General features: G+C 38.9%; 1 protein-coding gene across 1 annotated transcript; it reads right to left on the bottom strand.

The window, feature by feature from the left end:
- Positions 1–81: 81 nt before the first annotated feature.
- Positions 82–2104, bottom strand: LOC147903127 (crinkler effector protein 8-like). Its single transcript, XM_087374004.1, is given in 4 exon segments — positions 82–342; positions 483–1669; positions 1672–1773; positions 1872–2104. Coding segments are annotated over 4 exon segments (1611 nt in total). The 5' UTR covers positions 1933–2104.
- Between the last annotated feature and the right edge of the window lie 18219 nt (positions 2105–20323).

Below are 20323 nucleotides of genomic sequence, written 5' to 3'. Positions count from 1 at the left end.
GACGTTCGAGGATCGCAACAGTCTCAGGGCAGTGCTACAAAGCTTCTGCATTTACATTGACAAGAGGGATGTGTCGATGCATCAGGACTTCAGAAAGGAGCTAAGGGAGCTGATGGGGAAACCAGTGGCGGTGCCGAGGCTATTCATGAGGGGCAGGTATATCGGGGGCGCAGAAGAGGCCCTTGAGCTACATGAAGGAGAGCAGCTGGTGGAACTGTTGGAGGGGATGCCCAAGCACAAATCTCTAGACATCAACACAGAAAGCACATCCATGGTAGATTCCGGTGTCAACCCAAGAAGCGTAGTCCTGAAATCATTGAAGTCCTTGGAATCCGAGAAGTCCAACTCCTCACAGAGCTTCCCAACCCCGTTAGCCACGGCGCACACATAAAGCACATCCATGGTAGATTCTGGTGTCAACCCAAGAAGCGTAGTCCTGAAATCATTGAAGTCCTTGGAAAGTCCTTGGAATCCGAGAAGTCGAACTCCTCACAGAGCTTCCCAACCAGCCATAAGTCGCACTGCCTGGTATACTTGCATTCAGACAACGGAATATCACGACCCCAAGCCTTCAATTTACAAAGTGGCACCTGGTCAGCCTCCCAAACTGTCTCTAAATCAATCAGAAACCACCCACGACCATCACACCTCAATATATTATTCCATCAAATATCCCTGTGCACCAAGCTTCTGCTATGTAAGATACCTAATCCCATAAGCACTTGCTGAATAGCAAGACGTAACTCATCTTCATTGATTGGCTTTCTCCACACATCAACTGGTTTGATATCTACTGTGTACCGATCACCCCTAGCCTTGGGAATCTTTTCTGACCACACTAATCCACACATATCATCCCCCTCTTTCTTGTATGCTTTGACGACATATTCAATCTTGGTGTAGCCTAGTTTCACATGCTCGCTGAATGGAGAAATTATCTTTACTGCATTCTTTGGTCTGAAGTGAATCTCCCTTGTGATGTCACTGTATGTTACTTCCCATTTTTTACCCGGAAAAGGTACATCCTCTGAGTAGATACCTCTATTCTTCTTTAGTGTGAGAGCATATCTCCATATGTTGAAAAAACACTTCACGACTAAATACTTGCCTTCCATAATGTTTGCATTGTATGGCCCAGCTATCAAATGTTGCTGTTTTGTGAAACGATTCATGGCATAGAATGCAACACTATTACCAGATGTTGCAGCCCCTAAAAGCCAATGCCTGTCAAACGTACCAAAATATGCAATGTCAAATTCAGCAAGCTTATCTACCAGCTCACGCTCCGGTTTTGCTAGGACAGTGCCAGCAGCCTTCTCCTCCATCTTCAGGATAAGCAACTCACACATAAGGAAGACCAAGTCAGGCCTTGTGCTTCCTCTTGAACTTCCTGATGGATTTGTAGTGTTACGATTCAGATAAATCCCACTTTCACCTGATAGATTAACCAGATTTAGCAATGGAAGTACAATTAGCGCAGCCCATACAGTCTGCCACAAAGCCTCACTTGCTTGAGAGAACAAAACTTTCATTTGTAGCGCAGTAGTTATATCAATTGAAAATGCTGGACAGTAAAATTCCTCTTCTGATATTAGCCTCTGTCTCCATACAGGATCAGTAGCCACCTGTTGATAAAGTTCACTGTGGACAGGTAGTCTGCAAGGCAAGCTTCACAAATCATGTGTTGTAAGCCTTCACTGGAGTCTTCAACCAAAAAAACGAAGGGTTGTGAAAGAGATTGCAACAGCTCTCTGCAATGATCATCACGACGACCTGCAAAGAAAAAGATAATTGAGAGTGGTTTTAAACTTCAAAAAAGAGACCTGAATTTTTGAATGAGTTGAATTGTAGAACATACAGGGCAAGTTTACTTGTTGCAGTCTTGTTAAGATTGACTGTGAAATAACAAGGGTAAAAGATCCATGGTAGCATGTCGGAGGCGTATCTCTTCCAAGCTTATTCTTGATAGATTAAGTCACCGTTAAATTGTGAAACATTGCCTTTGTGGGGATGGCCTGTGCAATCGAAGAGTGGTTGGGTGGGAAATCAAACATGCTGGTTTTGTCAGACTCAGAAATACCATCTGGCTCAGTTGTCTCCAGAGTTGTTTGTGATTAGATGTGTTGCTATGCTTGTCCCAATCAGCTAGTTACTTGATTTAGATAGACACTAGATTTAGAGTCTAGACAGTGTAGTGGAACTATATCAGGATTGCTTTACTTGTCCAGCTTAGGGGGAGAACGGCTTTAATATCTCCAAAAAACCAGGTTATTCTGAGGAGCACACACTAGTTTATACATACGCCTCTTGCATGCTTGCAGCTTTGCCCATGCACTCTCTCACCATCTTCTCCATGTGACCATTGGTCTTCCACATTAAAAGTTTTGCTAAAGTCAATGTCTCTAACACCCCTCAAACCTTGCCACCAGTACTAAGAGATCTAGAGAAACTATGCTGGAACATAGGGGAGCATTGGCTTCGATATGGGGTTCTCATCTCCCAAACCTACATGGATGGGTATCTTTGGCATAAGAGCACATGGATGGGTATCTTTGGCATAAGAGCAGTCCCTTCAGCATCAAAGCCTCTTCCACATACGCATGAACAGCAAAGGTTGGTGAAAGAGTATTTCCATTTCTATATCAAAAGCGGGCCTTTTAGTCATCTCTTCATGCCCTTCGAAGCCACGCTGAGTAGCATTAAGGCCTATCCCAAAGGCTGTAAACTGTAGGTTGGGCATTTCTGCTCTTAGGGATAGTTGTGTCTCAAGCTGAGGCAAGTGTCTATGAAGTTTGCACCAACACCTTGCAGCTACGGCTGTTTGTAACAAGTCGAGGTCTCTTCATAATACACGTGATTGGTTTTTATCTTGGTGCACGAGCGCCCTTGCACAGCTGTGTCTGTTTGTAACAAGCTGAGGCCTCTTCTTCATAATACAAGTGATTGGCTTTTATCTTGGGTTACAATTCTGCTTTCTCTTCAAACGCTTCTATTTATTCGCGCACAATCGTCCACCCGTGTTCCTACGGTTTCGTCCGTGCCTACACAACCCCATGATAGTACAACGTTCAATCTCCTGCATCCAAGCACCGAGTAGTCTCTGCATGAGTGCAAGAGAGGGCATCTTCTGCTACCAAGCACCGCTTTCAGCACAACTCAACCAAGGGGTGAGGGGACAAGACCATCAACAAGTACTCCTATCATCCACACTACTAGCCCAATCTACAATAGTGAATCCATCAAGATCTAAGTTTGTAGATCTATCATATTTTAGTTCAGATCTGTCATATTTGAGTCCATAATCCCATGTACCATGGAAGTAAGGCAAGCACTAGGCCATTGACCTCATCTGCTAGATATGAGTACACACAGTGATAGCTTTGGCCATGAGAGTGCCACGTCCTTTGGGAAGCCAGTGATTTTTCAAAGATTTTTCAAAGATTCGGGTCACTACTTTGGACTAATAAGCCCCGGAAGATTTCATACTTCTTCTAGGTAGTGGAGCATAGAGGCTGGCCTGCCCATGGCTGGAGCAAATGAGAAGGGATATCATCTATCACTGCTGCATGACAAGTTTCAAAGACGGCTTCCCAGTACTTACAGACCTACCCGACAACAGGAAAGTGTTTCACTCAAGATCATAGCAGGGCTGAGGCATATCTAATGAGTGTTTACTTGGGGGATGGTAGCTTGGCTTTCAAAGGGGAGGCACATATTTCACATAGGGATGATATCCCCAACTTACTTGGTGAGTGGAGAGACTATCACAAGTGAAGAGATACAAGATGCCACTCCTCTTCCAAGGCCAGCGTCAAGGCCTAGAATATCTCGGTTGCATTTTTTGGCCTATTAATGAGAGGAAAGCAGATCTGATCTCTCGCTTTCATCAACATCTGTCTGAACATCATATATAGCTTGCAAGCGATATGGGAGCAAGTTTCGTACGGATGGTTCCAAGAATCTGTCTGAACATCATATATAGCTTGCAAGCGATATGGGAGCAAGTTTCGTACGGATGGTTCCAAGAAGACTACTAACCATTGCAAGCCTTTTCACAGAGCCTGGCCTACAAGTACCTTCAACATTTTCATGGGTTGAGGAATCCGTCAGTTGTATAGTCCATCACACTAACCTTTGCACCTGCTCCCACGATACCATAGCTGGTGAACCTGGTCCCAAAGCAGCTGTTTTCCCCTTTCAACACCTCACGAATTGCTTACTTTGTATTTTCCTCACATAGAAGAGAAGGTTGCTTTCTCCAAGGCAAGGGGGGGTGGGGGGGCTCCATGTATGATATACTTGGTTGAACTATTTAGTAGCTCTTTGATTTGATGAGCTCTCACAGTCCAAACCTTAGATTCAACCTGCTACCCTCTCCCTCCCCCTAAGCTCCTCCCCTCTCCTTCCCTCCCCCCTGCTTCCCACCCCCTCCCCCGTCTCTCCCTGCCCTCTTCCCCCACCTCCTTACTGCCCATTGCCCCCTCCCCCTCCACTCCCTTCCTGCCCTCTCCCCCCGCCTCCTTGCTGCCCCATTAGAGCTCCAATACTTAGATGCTAGCATACGTGTCTTCTGGATGCCTTCCAAAGATGATGCCTTCAAAGAATTTGCCAACATGTTATCAAAAGTGGCTTGCTGCCCAACCACCAACCCCTTGCTGCGTAGTAGCTGCTGCCATCTAATGCTTTGGCTGTGTCTGGCTATATGTGCTTGCTAGCGGAGTGATAGGTGAATGAACCCTGGGATGGGTCTCTTTGCCAAATGCATCTCTCCGAAATGATGGCATACCAAAGGGTTGAGAAGAGGACCAACCTCTCTCCGAGGGGTGTGGGCTGCCATATAAACCCAAGCCAGCTCCACGCATACTTGCTGGTGCGGTGAAAGGAACACTAGCCGGATGCACACCAATGGTCGGCCCAAAAGAGACGGCTCAGTTTGCATAGATGCAGAAAGCTGAGAGCCAAAAGATGGGATGACATCCTGCAGGAAGGTGCTCCGTGGCACAAAAAATGCATCATCTAAGTCGAGATAATCCCCATGCTGGGGTACATGTAATGGTCCAAAAGAATGATGCTCATAGGCATTCCGTTTTTCGTTCTTCTCTTTCATGTATTTTAGTGTAGTTGTATTTTTAAGGTAATGTTAATTTTGGGTATTTGCAATTCACGTTACAGTGGTATCAGAGCTCTTGCTAGGCTCCACGAGGACTGAGATGGAGAGGTACTTCTCCAAAGGATTGTTGGGAAGAGAACTGAAGAATCCGTCGACCCAGATTTCAAGAAGGGGAACTCCAAATGCACTTTGGAGAGTGGTAAATATGAGTAATTTTTGAAGGGCCTTGTAACTTTGATCAAGTCTTCTTTCTTTGGAAAAAAAAAAAAACAGAGAACTCTGTCTCTGATACGTAACGCCGCGCGACAGACGGACAGCCCTTCTCTTCGTAGATCACCATTCTTCTCCATCCTCTACTCCAGTGCATAGCCTCATCAAAGCTCTTGCCAAGCCTCTCCAATCAACAAGAACGACTCGGTCTCTAAAAATTATGCTTGGTTACTCTCCCTGTACGAACGGCCGCGCGAGATCAAGGATAATCAGCCTGCAAAATTTTGGCGACAAAATTGCTTCTAGAATCGGCACCAGAGTTTTCAGACCCTTCGAATCTATTCCCCCAGTCCGTTCAGGCTAATTCCGACCACAGCAACAGGTTCAAAAATGCTTATCAAGGAGAAATCGTTCAAGAAGAAGATAAGGGCAGTTTGGAGTGATAAGAGGAAGAGAATTTGCTTGATAAGTTATCAAAAGTGTCTAGAACTTATCAAAGCCCTCTACTCCTTTTCTACCCCTCTCCCATATTCACTAATTCTTTCATAAGTGAAGTTATTTGAATGCTTTTTCGAAAGCCGATTGTTTCAGGTTATTACGGCTATAACTTTTGGGAAGTATGATTAACTTCTGGAACTCTATTTGAGGAAAGTATCATAATTTTACGGTTTGAATATTGTAATTGCTTGTTGTTGACCTAATCAAGTCTTAAGTTGCTTGTAAAGGAGATTACGCCAAGATTTTCTTCAATTTCGACAACCTGCACCAACATTCTGAGTTCTTGAGGGAGTATACGAGAACCCTTTGAATATGTTGGAAATTTTTCAATGAAATTATATAAAGCCAAGTATTCCTTTGTGAAGCTACATATTTCATTTGCGAATTTTGTTATTTTCTGACCCGAGTTTAGACTTTATACTGGTATTTAATTGCATTCTAGGTTTCACGAGGAGACTGATCCAGAAACTGTGGATTGAAGAAAGAAATGTGTGGTTTTTTCTTGGTCCTATCAGGAACATGAACTCCAGTTTTTGAATACTCTAGCCGAATACTCTAGCCGAACAGATCCTTCATACCAGCTTGGTCATAAAGTAATATGATGGTAAGAAGTGCGTTGTTGTTTTCCTGGGACAGAAAACATACGTGAAGCTAGTATTGGGAACAGTTTGGTAAAAAGATAATTGGTTGGTAAGTAAATATCGCATTTATTTTGTTATCACATTTACTTTTGACAAGCCTCAATTATGAGGAGCGATATTTGATGCCTTATGCAACTCCAATATATTTTATAGCAACAAGAGCTTCCTTAAGAAATTGAAGGACACTAAGGAAGTGATTTAATTTGATTGATTGAAAGATTTTATAGTAATGATCCCCAAAGGATGATGTGACACAACTAAGAAGATTCTGATAAATTGGTTTTCTTTTACATGGATTTCATAAGCCAATATTTTCCATGAGACCTTTAGAAAATGTCAATCTATTCCATGAGGATCTAGTATATTTAATTGATTGGTAGATATAAGAAATTACCATTAATCTACCTTAGAGGTTAAGATTTGATACCTTAAATTGATATGAGGAAAAGTGAAATTTTTGGCCTCTTTTGATGCATAGAATAAATTAATTCTAAGTCGAAATATATCTTTCAAATTCAAGAGATTATTAAAATCATTTTCAAGGTTTTCAAGTAATGTTTATACAAGAGTACTCCTGACAAATAAGAAATGGTAAGACAAGAGGAAAGATGAATGTAAGTAAAATTGATAGAGAAATGATTTTTCTAGCAATAGATAGCCAATGCCTAGTCTTGTTAATTTGGTATTTAAGAGTTTATTTTTCGAATTCCAATGGAAATACAAGATGCTTAGATATCAGAGTGAAATTTTTAGTGAATACCGAATTCCATTTGAGGTATGACGAGTTCATCACATTATTCATTTTGATTTGGCCATACAAATTTAGCTAAAGATGGCAATGAAAGTATTATAGGTCCCATTTATAAGCTCATAAAAATGGCAAGATAAATAAGTATTAACATTCTTTCATATTTACAATTGGGGACTATATGATAAGAAATCTGGCATATATCAAGAAGATGATGATGCCTGACATAGCTTAATTATAGAAAAGTTGATTGATCCTTAATCTTCAGTATCTTGATTTGCAAATTTATTTGAGCTTTAGCTTTGTAAAAGCAAAAAATATTTTTCTCTAATTATGGATGAACATTCATGCCAAGCAAGAGGGCAATACATGAATGATTGCTTATGAAATTTTGCCAAGTTGCAGATCTTGCATGTGTTTAGCTATCAAGGAAAGCTTTTATTAGCTAGATTAAATCTTGATTATTGAAGCTAGTATCTCTCAAGGATATTTTATACAAATCTTGTTTTGACTATGATTTCCTTAAGGAAAGGATAAGGGAAGAAACTTTGGTGAAATTATCTCCAAAAAGATAAAGATTTAATTACTTGATATATATTTTGATGTGTACTAGAACTCTGCTGACGCATGCAAGTTAGTACTATCCAAGAAATTGAAATTTTCAAAGTAATGAGTAGGAATGATTATCCTAAGAAGATGAATGATAGGGAAAGGAAAGTTCCAAGACATCATCTCCTCAAAGATGCAAAGATGCTTGAAATTGAATTCAATGTGAAATAGATTTTCAATTGATTGTGAGGCATGTGATAATGCAAGTTTTATACTTGAGTTTTTAGACTTCATTCAAGAACATTATGAATATTGAAATTGATGAATGAATATTTCAAAGATGGTATACCTTCGATGTTTATCAAGTAGTACACATTGTTGGAAAGCCTTAGTTGAAGGCAATTATGGTCTATATCCATCATTAGATGGGTAAATCTTTTCTCATTCTCCTTTTGGAAAAAAATAAGTATTGAAAAGGGTAATCCTTGATTATATCATAATGATCAATAAAAAAATCCACACAATGAGATTCAAGCACCTTCCAAAGAAAGAAGCACAATGGTTCCTAAGTAATATATTCAAATTTCCTTGATCTACTACACTCATGTAAGAACACAACTGCGGTCAGTTGCATCTCAAGCAAGAGGGAATGTTACGAGAAATTATTTCTCAATTCTTATCTTGAAATTAAGCAAAGTATTTTGCGAATAGAATAGCATCGCACCAGACGTGGCGGGGATTCTATAGGTATTCTTATGTGGTTTAGTTGAGGGACGCCTAGCTAAACGAGTGCCATTTAATAAAGTATTGTGGGTGATGCCATTATGAAATACTTTGAATTATTTGGTAGATGCATGTGATGACCATTTCTTAGCATGATGGTACTATGACGAGTAGTCATGAGTATTTTGGTGTATGCCATTGGGATGCTAAGTGCTGAAGATATTAGTATTTAATGTGCGATGCAATTATTTACTAATATGCTTTGGTTTCATGAGTTCAGGTGATGCTAAGGAAGATTGGAATATTAAGGCTCAAAATAACATTGGCAAGCGTTCGCAATTATTGAAGTATAAGGCTGTGTGCCTCACCTTGGTATATTTGGTCTTACGAATTAATGATCTTGTCGTAATTGGTGATTGCAATTGATAAAGGGCTAAAATGTCTTTTACATTTATTGGCACACACACACCCGATTGAGCTATTTAATATATAGATAAACAATAAATGAAAAATGGAATTAGTTTTTATTTAAAGTTTGTTAGAGTCTCTCTCTCTCTCTCTCTCTCTCTCTCTCTCTCTCTCTCTCTCTCTCTTTCTTCCCAATATGTGTGAGATCTCAAAATTTAGGGTAGCCAGATCGAGCTTGTAGATCTCTCTGGTTGTGTGTGTGTGTGATTTGTGAAAGAACAAACAAACATTCTTTATAAAGGTATTGTTTTTAAATATTATTTTTTATTTTTACAGGCACTCCATTGAGCTATTAGCAGTAGCGCTCCATACTAGGACTTTCGTTTGTTTGGCGAGGTAGGTGATGTTTTCTTCTTGCCACTTACATTTGCTTTAATATATAGATAAATGATAAATGAAAAATGGAATTAGTTTTTATTTAAACTGTGTTAGAGCCTCTCTCTCTCTCTCTCTCTCTCTCTCTTCCCAATATTTGTATTCTACTTGCATATATGTTACAAGAACGTGTCACTCTCCTCTTTAGATTGGTTTGCTAGGAGAGATAAACAAAATTTCCCTTTTATATTCTTTATTATATGCAAACCTCTCTGGTTGTGTGTGCGTGTTTCACACCTTAAAAAAAAAGTGTGCTTTTGAACCTACAAGACCAACATTGAGGCCTTTGTAGAAAAAGTTTGCCAAACATAACCATAGGCACTTATTATAAAGATATGATTTGGATGTGAAGCCTATTTATTACATAAGAATGCAAGGAGAATAGTTATCATGTATGTTTAACATATTGCCATATCTTAAAAATGGGCAATAATGATCCACATTTCTTATACTCTATAAGGGCAAACCTTCATTGAGAATGTGTTATAATGGAGGGCAATAGGTTAGGGGCTAATGGTGAGAAATAATAAGGTATACCTTTGCATATCTTCTAATTAACCTATGAAAGATGGAGTGGTGTACCTTTTGATGTTTAATATAGTTTCCATAGTAATCTATTTGTATGATGTCCCATAAACTATAAAAGTGCATCACGATTTGAGAGTATAATATGTAAGGTATTTAATATGGTAAGAATTAGTATCCATCACATGACTTGTTAAGCTATATTGATTTTTTCTAAATGTGTTAAATCCATGCGTGTGTGTGTGTGCGTGTGTGTGTTAGCCATTTCTCTTATAAAGAACAAACAAACATTCTTTATAAAGGTATTGTTTTTAAATATTATTTTTTATTTCTGCAAGCATTCCATTAAGCTATTAGCCATGGGAGATAGAAATATGTATATAAACTCCATGGTATTCATATATCAAAACTGTAGGTATCTAATTATATTTTCTAAAAATTCAAATTTCTATAGGGGAGGGAGAGAGAGGGAGAGAGAGAGAGAGAGAGAGAGAGAGAGAGAGAGAGAGAGATCCACCTACACACACACACACACACACACACACACACACACACATACACACACACACACACACACACACACACACACACACACACACACACACACACACACACACACACATAGCACACTTATCTCACAAATCCTTTAGAAATTAATAAATCAAGCTTGGACAATCATCAATTGAGCCAATGTGGCGCTTTAAAGAGGTTTAATAAATATTGTAGCCTATATTTATTTTTTCTAGATGTGTTAAGTCCGTGTGTGTGTGTGTGTGTGTGTGAAATGATGTTTAGCCATTTCTCTTATCCTTGACCTTTAGCAGTGATGAGTGGATGTGTATTGTGGGCCTTATTGATTTCTTGAAGAAACCCCATTAGTGCCTCTGATGTCATGGGCAATCTTGCCATTGTTCCTCACATTGAAGAGGAAATTTCTGGCATTGTGGTGCCGTCCTTTTGCGAACAACGAAGTGTGTGTGCAATGCAACGAGTTGCAAGGGTAGAGAGTTCTACGATTTTTGACATTGTTGTGTCATCTTTTCGTGAACAAAAGCCTTCGTGATATGAAATGAGCGGCAAGAATGAGGACTTCCACTGGTGGGACAAATCAGACAGCTAAGTGCTTCGCCAAACAAAATGGTATTGCTGTTAAGTCCATCCATGAACATCACACTTTTGCTACTATAATGAAACGACTTAGAGGAGAGGGACCTTCCACCCATGCAACAGAGCATGCAAGGAAGTGTCTGTCATCTTCAAGGCAATATGGTCTCTCTATTACACATCCTTTAAAGTCCATTCAAAATGTATGTGAGTATAATGGTGATGTGAATGCTATGAATACAAGATATCTAACATCCTTATGGAGAGAAGTCCATCTTGAGACAATGATGGAGTGGAAACAGAGGGTAGGGGTGCATCCTCTGAAACTCTCATTGAGAGGATTGCTCATATGGAGAATAATGTAAATGACACGAACCAGTATGTACGACAACTTTTAGGGGGGGTGGAGGCTCAGTAGTATGTGATAGAGGATGTAGGTTGCAAGTTGACAAGCTAAAAGAGCAAGTTAATCTATTGTGCACCCAGGTATCAATATTCAAAATTGGTTTGAAGGGGATGACAGCCTTGATGACAAGGATGAGCCGTAAGTTGGAGCACGTTGCAGCTCATGAAAATTGAGATGGTTTTGGGACTTCTATATTGCTTTTTGTAAAGGATCGCAAAGTTCTTCTATGTTATTTGCATACTGGGGCCAATCTTAAGTTATTTAGTAGGATAGCCTTTTGTGCCTAACACACAAAACTTCTATATTTGGTTTTCAATTGCAATAATAAAATTTTTTGAGCTTTCTTATCTTTATTTGATTTATGTGGCAATGTAAGTCAAATTAAAGCAAAATTTTAATAATTATGGTTTGTACATGTAAATAGAAATACATGGATATCTGTGAGCTACAATTGATGGAGTATCATTATATGTGAGTGAGACACTTATTTAAAGTGTGTTAGAGTCTCTCTCTCTCTCTCTCTCTCTCTCACTTCCCAATATTTGTATTTTACTTGCATATATGTACAAGAAGGTGTCACTCTCCTCTTTAGGTTGCATCTAAGTCCATTTTATGTGCTCACAATCTTCTCAAATAATGTAGAAGGAGCATGCAATGTATGCAATTTGATGCATACTATGTTTTCTCTGGTTATTTTTTGGAGGATGCCCCATTTACAAGGCTGTAACCCAAATCTTTGTAACATCATACTTTATGAGTAGAGGTCTTACTTATGTAATTGCTTATATCATGGAAGGTAAGGAAGAAAGTTCGATGAGTGAAATATATGAATATAAGTGAGTAACCTTGAATGTGATCCTAGGTCCTTCAGATACATTTATTTAATGCGCTCTCTCTTCGAGTACATATTTAATTATGATATTAACATATGTCATGCATGTAGATACATACATACACATAACTTACCTACGTATATCACTCATGTGCATGTAGTCACACCCTTACGCTATTCATCTTAGTTCCCAATCTTTGTATTTTACTAGAATACATGTTACAAGAATGTCCCATCATATTCTTTAGGTTGCATCCACATACATGGCATTGAGTCTTTCCATACATATGTTTGCATGAAATTACACATATATGCATGCAATTATGCACTCATGTGCATGCACTCACACCCACAAAGCATTTACACCTACATATGTTTCATGGATGCAACAAGCCATGGATTCAAATCTAAAGTGAAAAGGTGAAAGCTTCATTCTACAAAATTACAATAGGAAGTTATAGGTTCTTTTTGCCTTTTTCATTGTCAAGCATTCCATTTAGCATGCATGAATATTTCTATTAGTTGACTCCATTTAGCGCGCATCATTACTTGTATGTGAGTGAGACACTTATTTAAATTGTGTTAGAGTCTCTCTCTCTCTCTCTCTCTCTCTCTCTCTCTCTCTCTGTGTGTGTGTGTCTCTGTCTCTCTGTCTCTCTCTCTCTCTCTGTCTCTCTCTCTCAATATTTGTATTTTACTTGCATATATGTTACAAGAAGGTGTCACCCTCCTTTTTAGGTTGCATCTAAGTCCATTTTATGTGCTCACAATCTTCTCAAATAATGTAGAAGGAGCATGCAATGTATGCAATTTGATGCATACTATGTTTTCTCCGGTTATCTATTGGAGGATGCCCCATTTACAAGGCTGTAACCCAAATCTTTGTAACATAATACTCTATGAGTAGAGGTCTTACTTATGCAATTGCTTATGTCATGGAAGGTAAGGAAGAAAGTTCGATGAGTGAAATATATGAATATAAGTGAGTAACCTTGAATGTGATCCTAGGTCCTTCAGATACATTTATTTAATGTGCTCTCTTTTCGAGTACATATTTAATTATGATATTAACATATGTCATGCATGTAGATATATACATACACACAACTTACCTACATATATCGCTCATATGCATGTATGTAGTCACACCGTTATGCTGTTCATCTTACTTCCCAATCTTTGTATTTTACTAGAATACATGTTACAAGAATGTCTCGCCATATTCTTTAGGTTGCATCTACATACATGGCATTGAGTCTTTTCATACATATGTTTGCATGAATTTACACATATATGCATGCAATTATGCACTCATGTGCATGCACTCACACCCGCAAAGCATTTACACCTACATATGTTTCATGGATACAACAAGCCATTGATGCATATCTTAAGCGAAAAGGTGAAAGCTTCATTATATGAAATTACAGTAGAAAGTTATAGGTTATTTTTGCATTTTTCATTGTCAAGCATTCCATTTAGCATGCATGAATATTTCTATTGGTTGACTCCATTTGGCATGCATCATTACTTCTACCAAATGAGTCCATGTACACTCTATTTATTTGATTGACAAATTAATCCTTTGCCTTACATGCCATAAATCCCAAACCCTTTATATATATATATATATACATGTGTGTGTGTGTGTGTGTGTGTGTGTGTATAGAGAGAGAGAGAGAGAATAAGATATATATGGTTGTGTTCGTAAACAGACAATGGCAAAAGAAACAAGTTGTCATAGGAGAAAATTATGGGATTCAACACGCATGGCACGTCGCAGTATTGCCAGATAGAGAACAATGTTAAAAAAATAAGGTTTTAGACACATGGGGCCAATTGTAGAGGTTGTTCATTGCAGACAACACAATCAAATGCAAGGACATAATGATGTACAATGGAATGTAGATAATTTAACGTGTCTTGATAAGAGAAGTTTATTGCATTCAACACATAAGGCACATTGCAATGTTGCTAGGCAGAGAACAATGCTTAAAAAACAAGGTACGAGTACATCTATGGAATGTATGAGTACGGAATTTGCTGATAGTCTTAGAGAAGGGAATGTTTTTTGTACTACAATTAGAAGTGTGAGAGTGCAGCCACATGCAAGCATGGATTCTCACTTTTGAGAGCCAGCAGAATCTACTTTTTGCACTGATGGTGCACCGAATGTGTAGCATTGTGTTGTTGGGGGAAGAAATACAATAGATGCTCTAGTAATAGGGACAACAATTCAATTGGATGCAACTAGAGATTATGTGCAGTCAAGGGCACGAGAGCATGTTGCTGGCAGCAAAAAGGAATGCAGGTTTAGGTTCCAGAGGGATCCTATCTAACTTGCATCGATTTCCATTAAGGGATGACATAGGGCACCCATCTTTGTATCCATTGGTTTCCAATAGTCCTGTTGTTCATTCAATTGGAAGTATGTATTGCATATGCAGTTTCTATCATGCTCAATTGTGGAAGCAAGTGACGAGAAGTATGCATCAGGTTATGGGAAAGTATTGTGGTAAATTTGGCCATGTGTCATTGTTGCCATTGGAAGATCCCTTAGAGATTTTAAAAGTTCTACTTTATGGAAGTGATGCTAGAAGCAGATCATTTAAGGATAATATAAGAGCCTATAATAGTGTCATGGCGTTTACCTCACTGGGAGCCTAAGTTGATAAAATGTTTTCTGGGAATAGGGGTATACATAATTTATGGATTCATGGCATGGTGTACCATCGTGTCGGGAGTTTGCTACCTGATGAGTCTAGACATGAGCTTCCACGGTTTGCACAATTATATGTCCATGATACAGATCATGAGTTGCAAAACTGTTTGGATGGGATGCGTGGTTTGAATCTTGGCATTTGGAATTGTTGCAGAGGATGATGCATGAATGCAATCCGTATGCCAGCGCGCTAGTTGCTGTGGGGGAAGTATTGAGAAGAAATCCACATGCAAACTTGAAGATGGTAATTTGTGAGAGCCGATCAACCTCAAGACAGTACTTGGTCCCAACAGCTAGCGAGGTTGCCACTATCATGCTAGGGCAAGGGGATGATTCTGATGTTGGGAATTGAGACATCCAATTTTTAAGACGTAATGGATTGATAACCAGAATATCAAATTTGCATCGATCATACATGTCACTCATGTATGTTCTTCTATTTCCCTAAGGGGAGGATGGATGGCATTTATATATCCCTTATAGAGACGTTCCTACTCATGTATCATTACATGATGTACAAAGGAACAATTGTGTGACACAGAGACAATATTATGCGTACCGTTTGCAGGTAAGGCCTGATACACGTGCGTGCCTTCTACGAGGGGGGAGATTATTGCAGCAATATATTGTTAATGCATATAGTAGTATCGAAGAGTCCAGATTAGTGTGGATATGCAACAATCAATCTTCTTTACATGCAGAAGTTTATCAAGGATTGATGGACATACTAAATGCAACTGATGCGGTGCATAATGTACTGGGCAATGCTGTCGGGCATAGAGTTGTGTTGCAATCCTCTCTTATAGGACGACCGCGGTATATGTGCCAGTTATACCAGGATGCAATGGCAATTGTAAGAAAAAAGGGTAAACTAGATTTGTTTATTACGTTCACCTGCAACCCAAAATGGTTAGAAATATCTGAAGGATTATTGCCATGTCAAAGAGCACAAGATCGGTCGAATTTGACAACTCGTGTATTTTATAAAAAACACAAGGATCTGATGAAGTTGATTATAAAGCATGATTTGTTAGGAAAAGTTGTTGGGTATGTATGTGTGATTGAGTTTCAAAAGAGAGGTCTTCCGCACTCACACATACTATCGATTTTGGAAGGTGCATTCAAACCTACTCAGGTTGGTCACTATGATCAATTGGTATGTGCAGAAGTGCTAGATAAAACCCTTTTCCCTGAGTTGCATGAGATTATTGCAATGCACGTTATGTATTAGCATCAGAAGCATGCTGGCACATTTATGAGTATGATATGCATGATGAAAAGCGAGATGTACAAAGGTTGCAGGTCCATCTTTCGATGTTGAATAATGTGATATTCAGAGATGATGATGATTTGCACAATGTGGTGGATATGGAACATAATAGAAAGACCAGCCTCATGAAATGGTTCACTTACAACCGATTGCAACATGATGCAGATAATTTGCTTTACAGTGACTTTCCATGCAAGATGGTCTAGAACAAATCCAATAAAAAGTGGATGCAGATAAACCATGTGGAAGGACAAGGACAACTACACAACCCAGTCAATTGTGGCATTGATGAGATAAATAATTACCTAGATGCACGTTATGTATCAGCATTAGAAGCATGCTGGCACATTTATGAGTATGATATGCATGATGAAAAGCCAGACGTACAAAGGTTGTAGGTCCATCTTCCGATGCTGAATAATGTGATATTTAGAGATGATGATGATTTGCACAATGTGGTGGATAGGGAACAGAATAGAAAGACAAGCCTCAGGGAATGGTTCACTTACAACCGATTGCAACATGATGCAGATAATTTGCTTTACAGTGACTTTCCATGTAAGATGGTCTAGAACAAATCCAATAAAAAGTGGTCTAGAAGAAGGTGGGGCAATAGCATTGGTCGGATGTATAACATTTCTCCATCTGCTGGTGAATTATATTTCATGCGTATGCTACTTAACGTTTGCAAGGGTTGTAAGTGTTTTGATGACTTACGTACTTTTGATGGGCAAGTTTACCCGACTTTCAAGGTAGCATGTGTAGCTAGAGGGTTGTTGGAAAGTGATAAGGAATGGTTTATCTACATGCAAGAGGCCATTTTACATCAAAATAGCACACAGTTGAGGCACCTTTTTGTTGCAATTTTGATTTTTTGTGAGCCAACATCTCCAGGAATTTTGCGGGAAAGATCTATCAGATGATTTCTTCCATGCATTGGAATCAAGTATGGTTGACAGCTGTGGATTGGCATGGAAGGAGGCTCTATGGCACTTGGAGCACATTCTCCAACAACATGGGAGAAGGTTGGTAGAGTTTGATGGATTGCCTACCTTGGATAGATCATGTGTATTGGCAGCTACAAATGCTCTATTGCAAGAAGAAAGAATGTTTGATTTTGAGAGTGAGGCACGACTTGGTCAACAGAGGAAAAGTACCTTAAATCATTGTCAATGGACTGCCTTCGATAAGATTTTGGAAACGGTCTATGCAAATGTTGGTGCAGTGTTTTTTCTTGATGGTCCAGGAGGATCTGGAAAGACTTTCCTATACAATTGTTTGCTTTCTCGGTTGCATGGGGAGGGGCATGTCACTTTGGCATGCGCTTCTTCTAGGATTGTAGTGCTGTTACTAAGCAATGGACACACAACACACTCGCGGTTCAAGATACCACTAGATTTGGATGCCACCAACAGTTGCAATATAAAGGTTAACAGTCATCTTGCAAATGTTCTGAAGATAGCAAAGTTGATAATATGGGATGAGGCACCTATGACTCATCGATTCACATTTGAGGCACTGGACAGGACATTGCAAGATATCATGTCAAATGGCCAACTGTTTGGTGGAAAGGTGGTGTTGTTAGGGGGGGATTTAAGGCGGTCTTGATAGTTATTCCTAAGGCAAGATGAGAAGACATTGTCAACTCTACATTGTGCCACACAAGGATTTGGAGATGCATCAAGGTAGTGAAGCTGGTACAGAATATGTGAGTTATTCAGGAAGGTGATAATTCAATAGAGTAGGAATTCATACAATGGGTGTTAGATATTGGAACTGGAACTAGCAGGTGTATAAAAGAAGACACTGTTTGCAATCCCATCAAAGATGCTTTTAAGGACAAACTCTATGGAAGGTCTGATTGAGTGGGTGTATACAGGACTTGCAAGGGTTGTGGATTATGCACCGTATTTTTGAGACCGTGCTATTCTCGCACCCCTCGAAACCTTGAAGTTGATGCAGTCAATGCTACTGCACTAAAGGCAATGCCTGGCGAGGAAAAGGAGTATCTAAGTGCAGACTCAGTAGAGAGCTCATGTGGAGATTCTTTTTTGTATGCAGCAGAGTATCTTAACACGCTCGATCTTGGTGGTGGATACCCACCTCATCGGCTAGTTTTGAAAAAACATGCTCCCCTCATTTTATTGCGCAATCTAAATCCTCGACAAGGATTATGCAATGGGACTCGGCTGATATGCAAAGAGTTTCACACGAAGGTATTGGGAGTTGAGATTATCATTGGTACCAATGCTGGAGATAGGATGTTCATTCCAAGAGTAACTTTCATTCCCAGTAACTTGAAACTTCCATTCGATACAAGAAGAAGGCAATTTCATGTTCGGCTAGCATTTGGCATGACGATAAACAAGGCACAGGGCCAAACAATGTCTATCCTAGTGTTTAGCCACGGGCAATCATACGTGGCTTTCTCACATGTCCGATCATCAAATGTAGTCAAAGTATTTCTTCCACAGAGTTTGGATCGGGTTAGTAATGAGGATGCTGAAATGAGTTGTACCACAAATGTTGTATACAAAGAGGTTTTACAATTGGCATCAAGAAGAACCTAGTAGTATGCCATTGCTCTTTGAAAGCCTCTTCAGACTTTGTTGGGTGATAAATTTTCATAGTCTTTTTTGTATCATTGTGTTCTTTTAGGCGATCAAAGGTCTATCAATTGTAAGCCTTTGAAGTGTGGATTAAAAATTGGTGATGACTATTTTTGTATAATTTTCATGAGCTCATTCCATATTCCATTCAAATAATGTCGTCTGTGGAATTTTGACAATGTTTGATTTTTGTGAGTTTTATGGGTTCACACATTGTTATTTTTTCTTCAAATTATGGATTATCAAATGTACTATAACTAATGTTCTTTTTAATTTGTGGCTTGGTGAAGCCTTTTAATTTCTTCTCTATATATAGGTTGACACATCTATTGTTACTGTAATATGATATGTATTGTTATTGTAATATGATATGATAGGATGGTAGTGTCATTTACATTCACCACCGAGACAATTGCATGGGTAGTAGGTACATAATTGTGTAGTAGTTAGTTGCTAAGTTGACTTATTTATTAGCATAGTCATTTGCCTTTAGGAGTATACAGATCTCGATGGTTGGAGAGCTAGGGTGCGTGCCCAGCTATTGGTTGACATCTTGGAGTTGGAGAGCTTTGTTGGGTAGATAACCTATATATTTTTTTGTGTTATTTTTTCATATAGGTGAAAGCTACTTAGGTTACATATATAAGCGACTAAACATGATATTACTTTCCTTTAGGACAGTTCTCGACTCAAGTTTTACATTGAATCTCCTCAGTCCAGCGTATGATGGGGTGGACCGTCTCAATTTTTGATATTTTGCTGTGAGTTCTCAACGTCTTGCTGGGAATAATGGTCCCTTAACCATCTATGTGCGCTTCATTGGGTACATGGAGCCAATGGAATCAGATGTATTTTATCGAGGGGCGAACGGAGACTTTGTATATGCATTTATGTATACCACATACACACTCCTGTGCGCCAGCGTAAGCATTCTTATTAATGTGTTGAGTATTATTAATATACAGTTCTAAATTTTCATGGATTTAATGATTATAATTCTTAAATGATCTTTTTGCCTTGCGTAGATGTACGATGCCGCACGCGTGTGGTGGTGCATGGGGTGGGACATAGACGTAGTCTGTTTTCTTAGGGGAGCTGGTATAGACACTCTATATCTAGATATATGAATTTGTAAGATTTTGTAGTACTCTTTTATAGAGCGTATATTTTGTTAGGTATGCTATTTTTAAGTAAATCTTCTTTTGTTGTGTTTATTGAAGCATGCACATATACGTTTATACTCAAACAAATTCACGAATTCTATTTATTTATACTCAAACACATTTAATTCAAACAAATTCATGAATTCTATTTATTTATACTTAAACTAATGTATCCCATAAACCAAGATTGATTGTGTTGCAATCTAGCACTGCATTGGCATACAATGTATTGCGCGCGTAATCTTGCAAAATTCCATGTATGAAAGTAGAGAGGGGATATGCATACAAACATGTTTAATTCAAACAAATTCATGAATTTTATTTATTTACACTCAAACTAATGTATCCCATAAACCAAAATTGATTGTGT

This window comes from Dipteris shenzhenensis, chromosome 4 (assembly GCF_047967505.1).
Source record: "Dipteris shenzhenensis isolate YYH24624 ecotype China chromosome 4, Dip_SZ_1.0, whole genome shotgun sequence".
In the NCBI taxonomy this organism is placed as follows: domain Eukaryota; kingdom Viridiplantae; phylum Streptophyta; class Polypodiopsida; order Gleicheniales; family Dipteridaceae; genus Dipteris; species Dipteris shenzhenensis.
The sequence above is the reverse complement of the archived record's forward strand: the minus strand, read 5'-3'. Positions and strand labels throughout refer to the sequence as shown.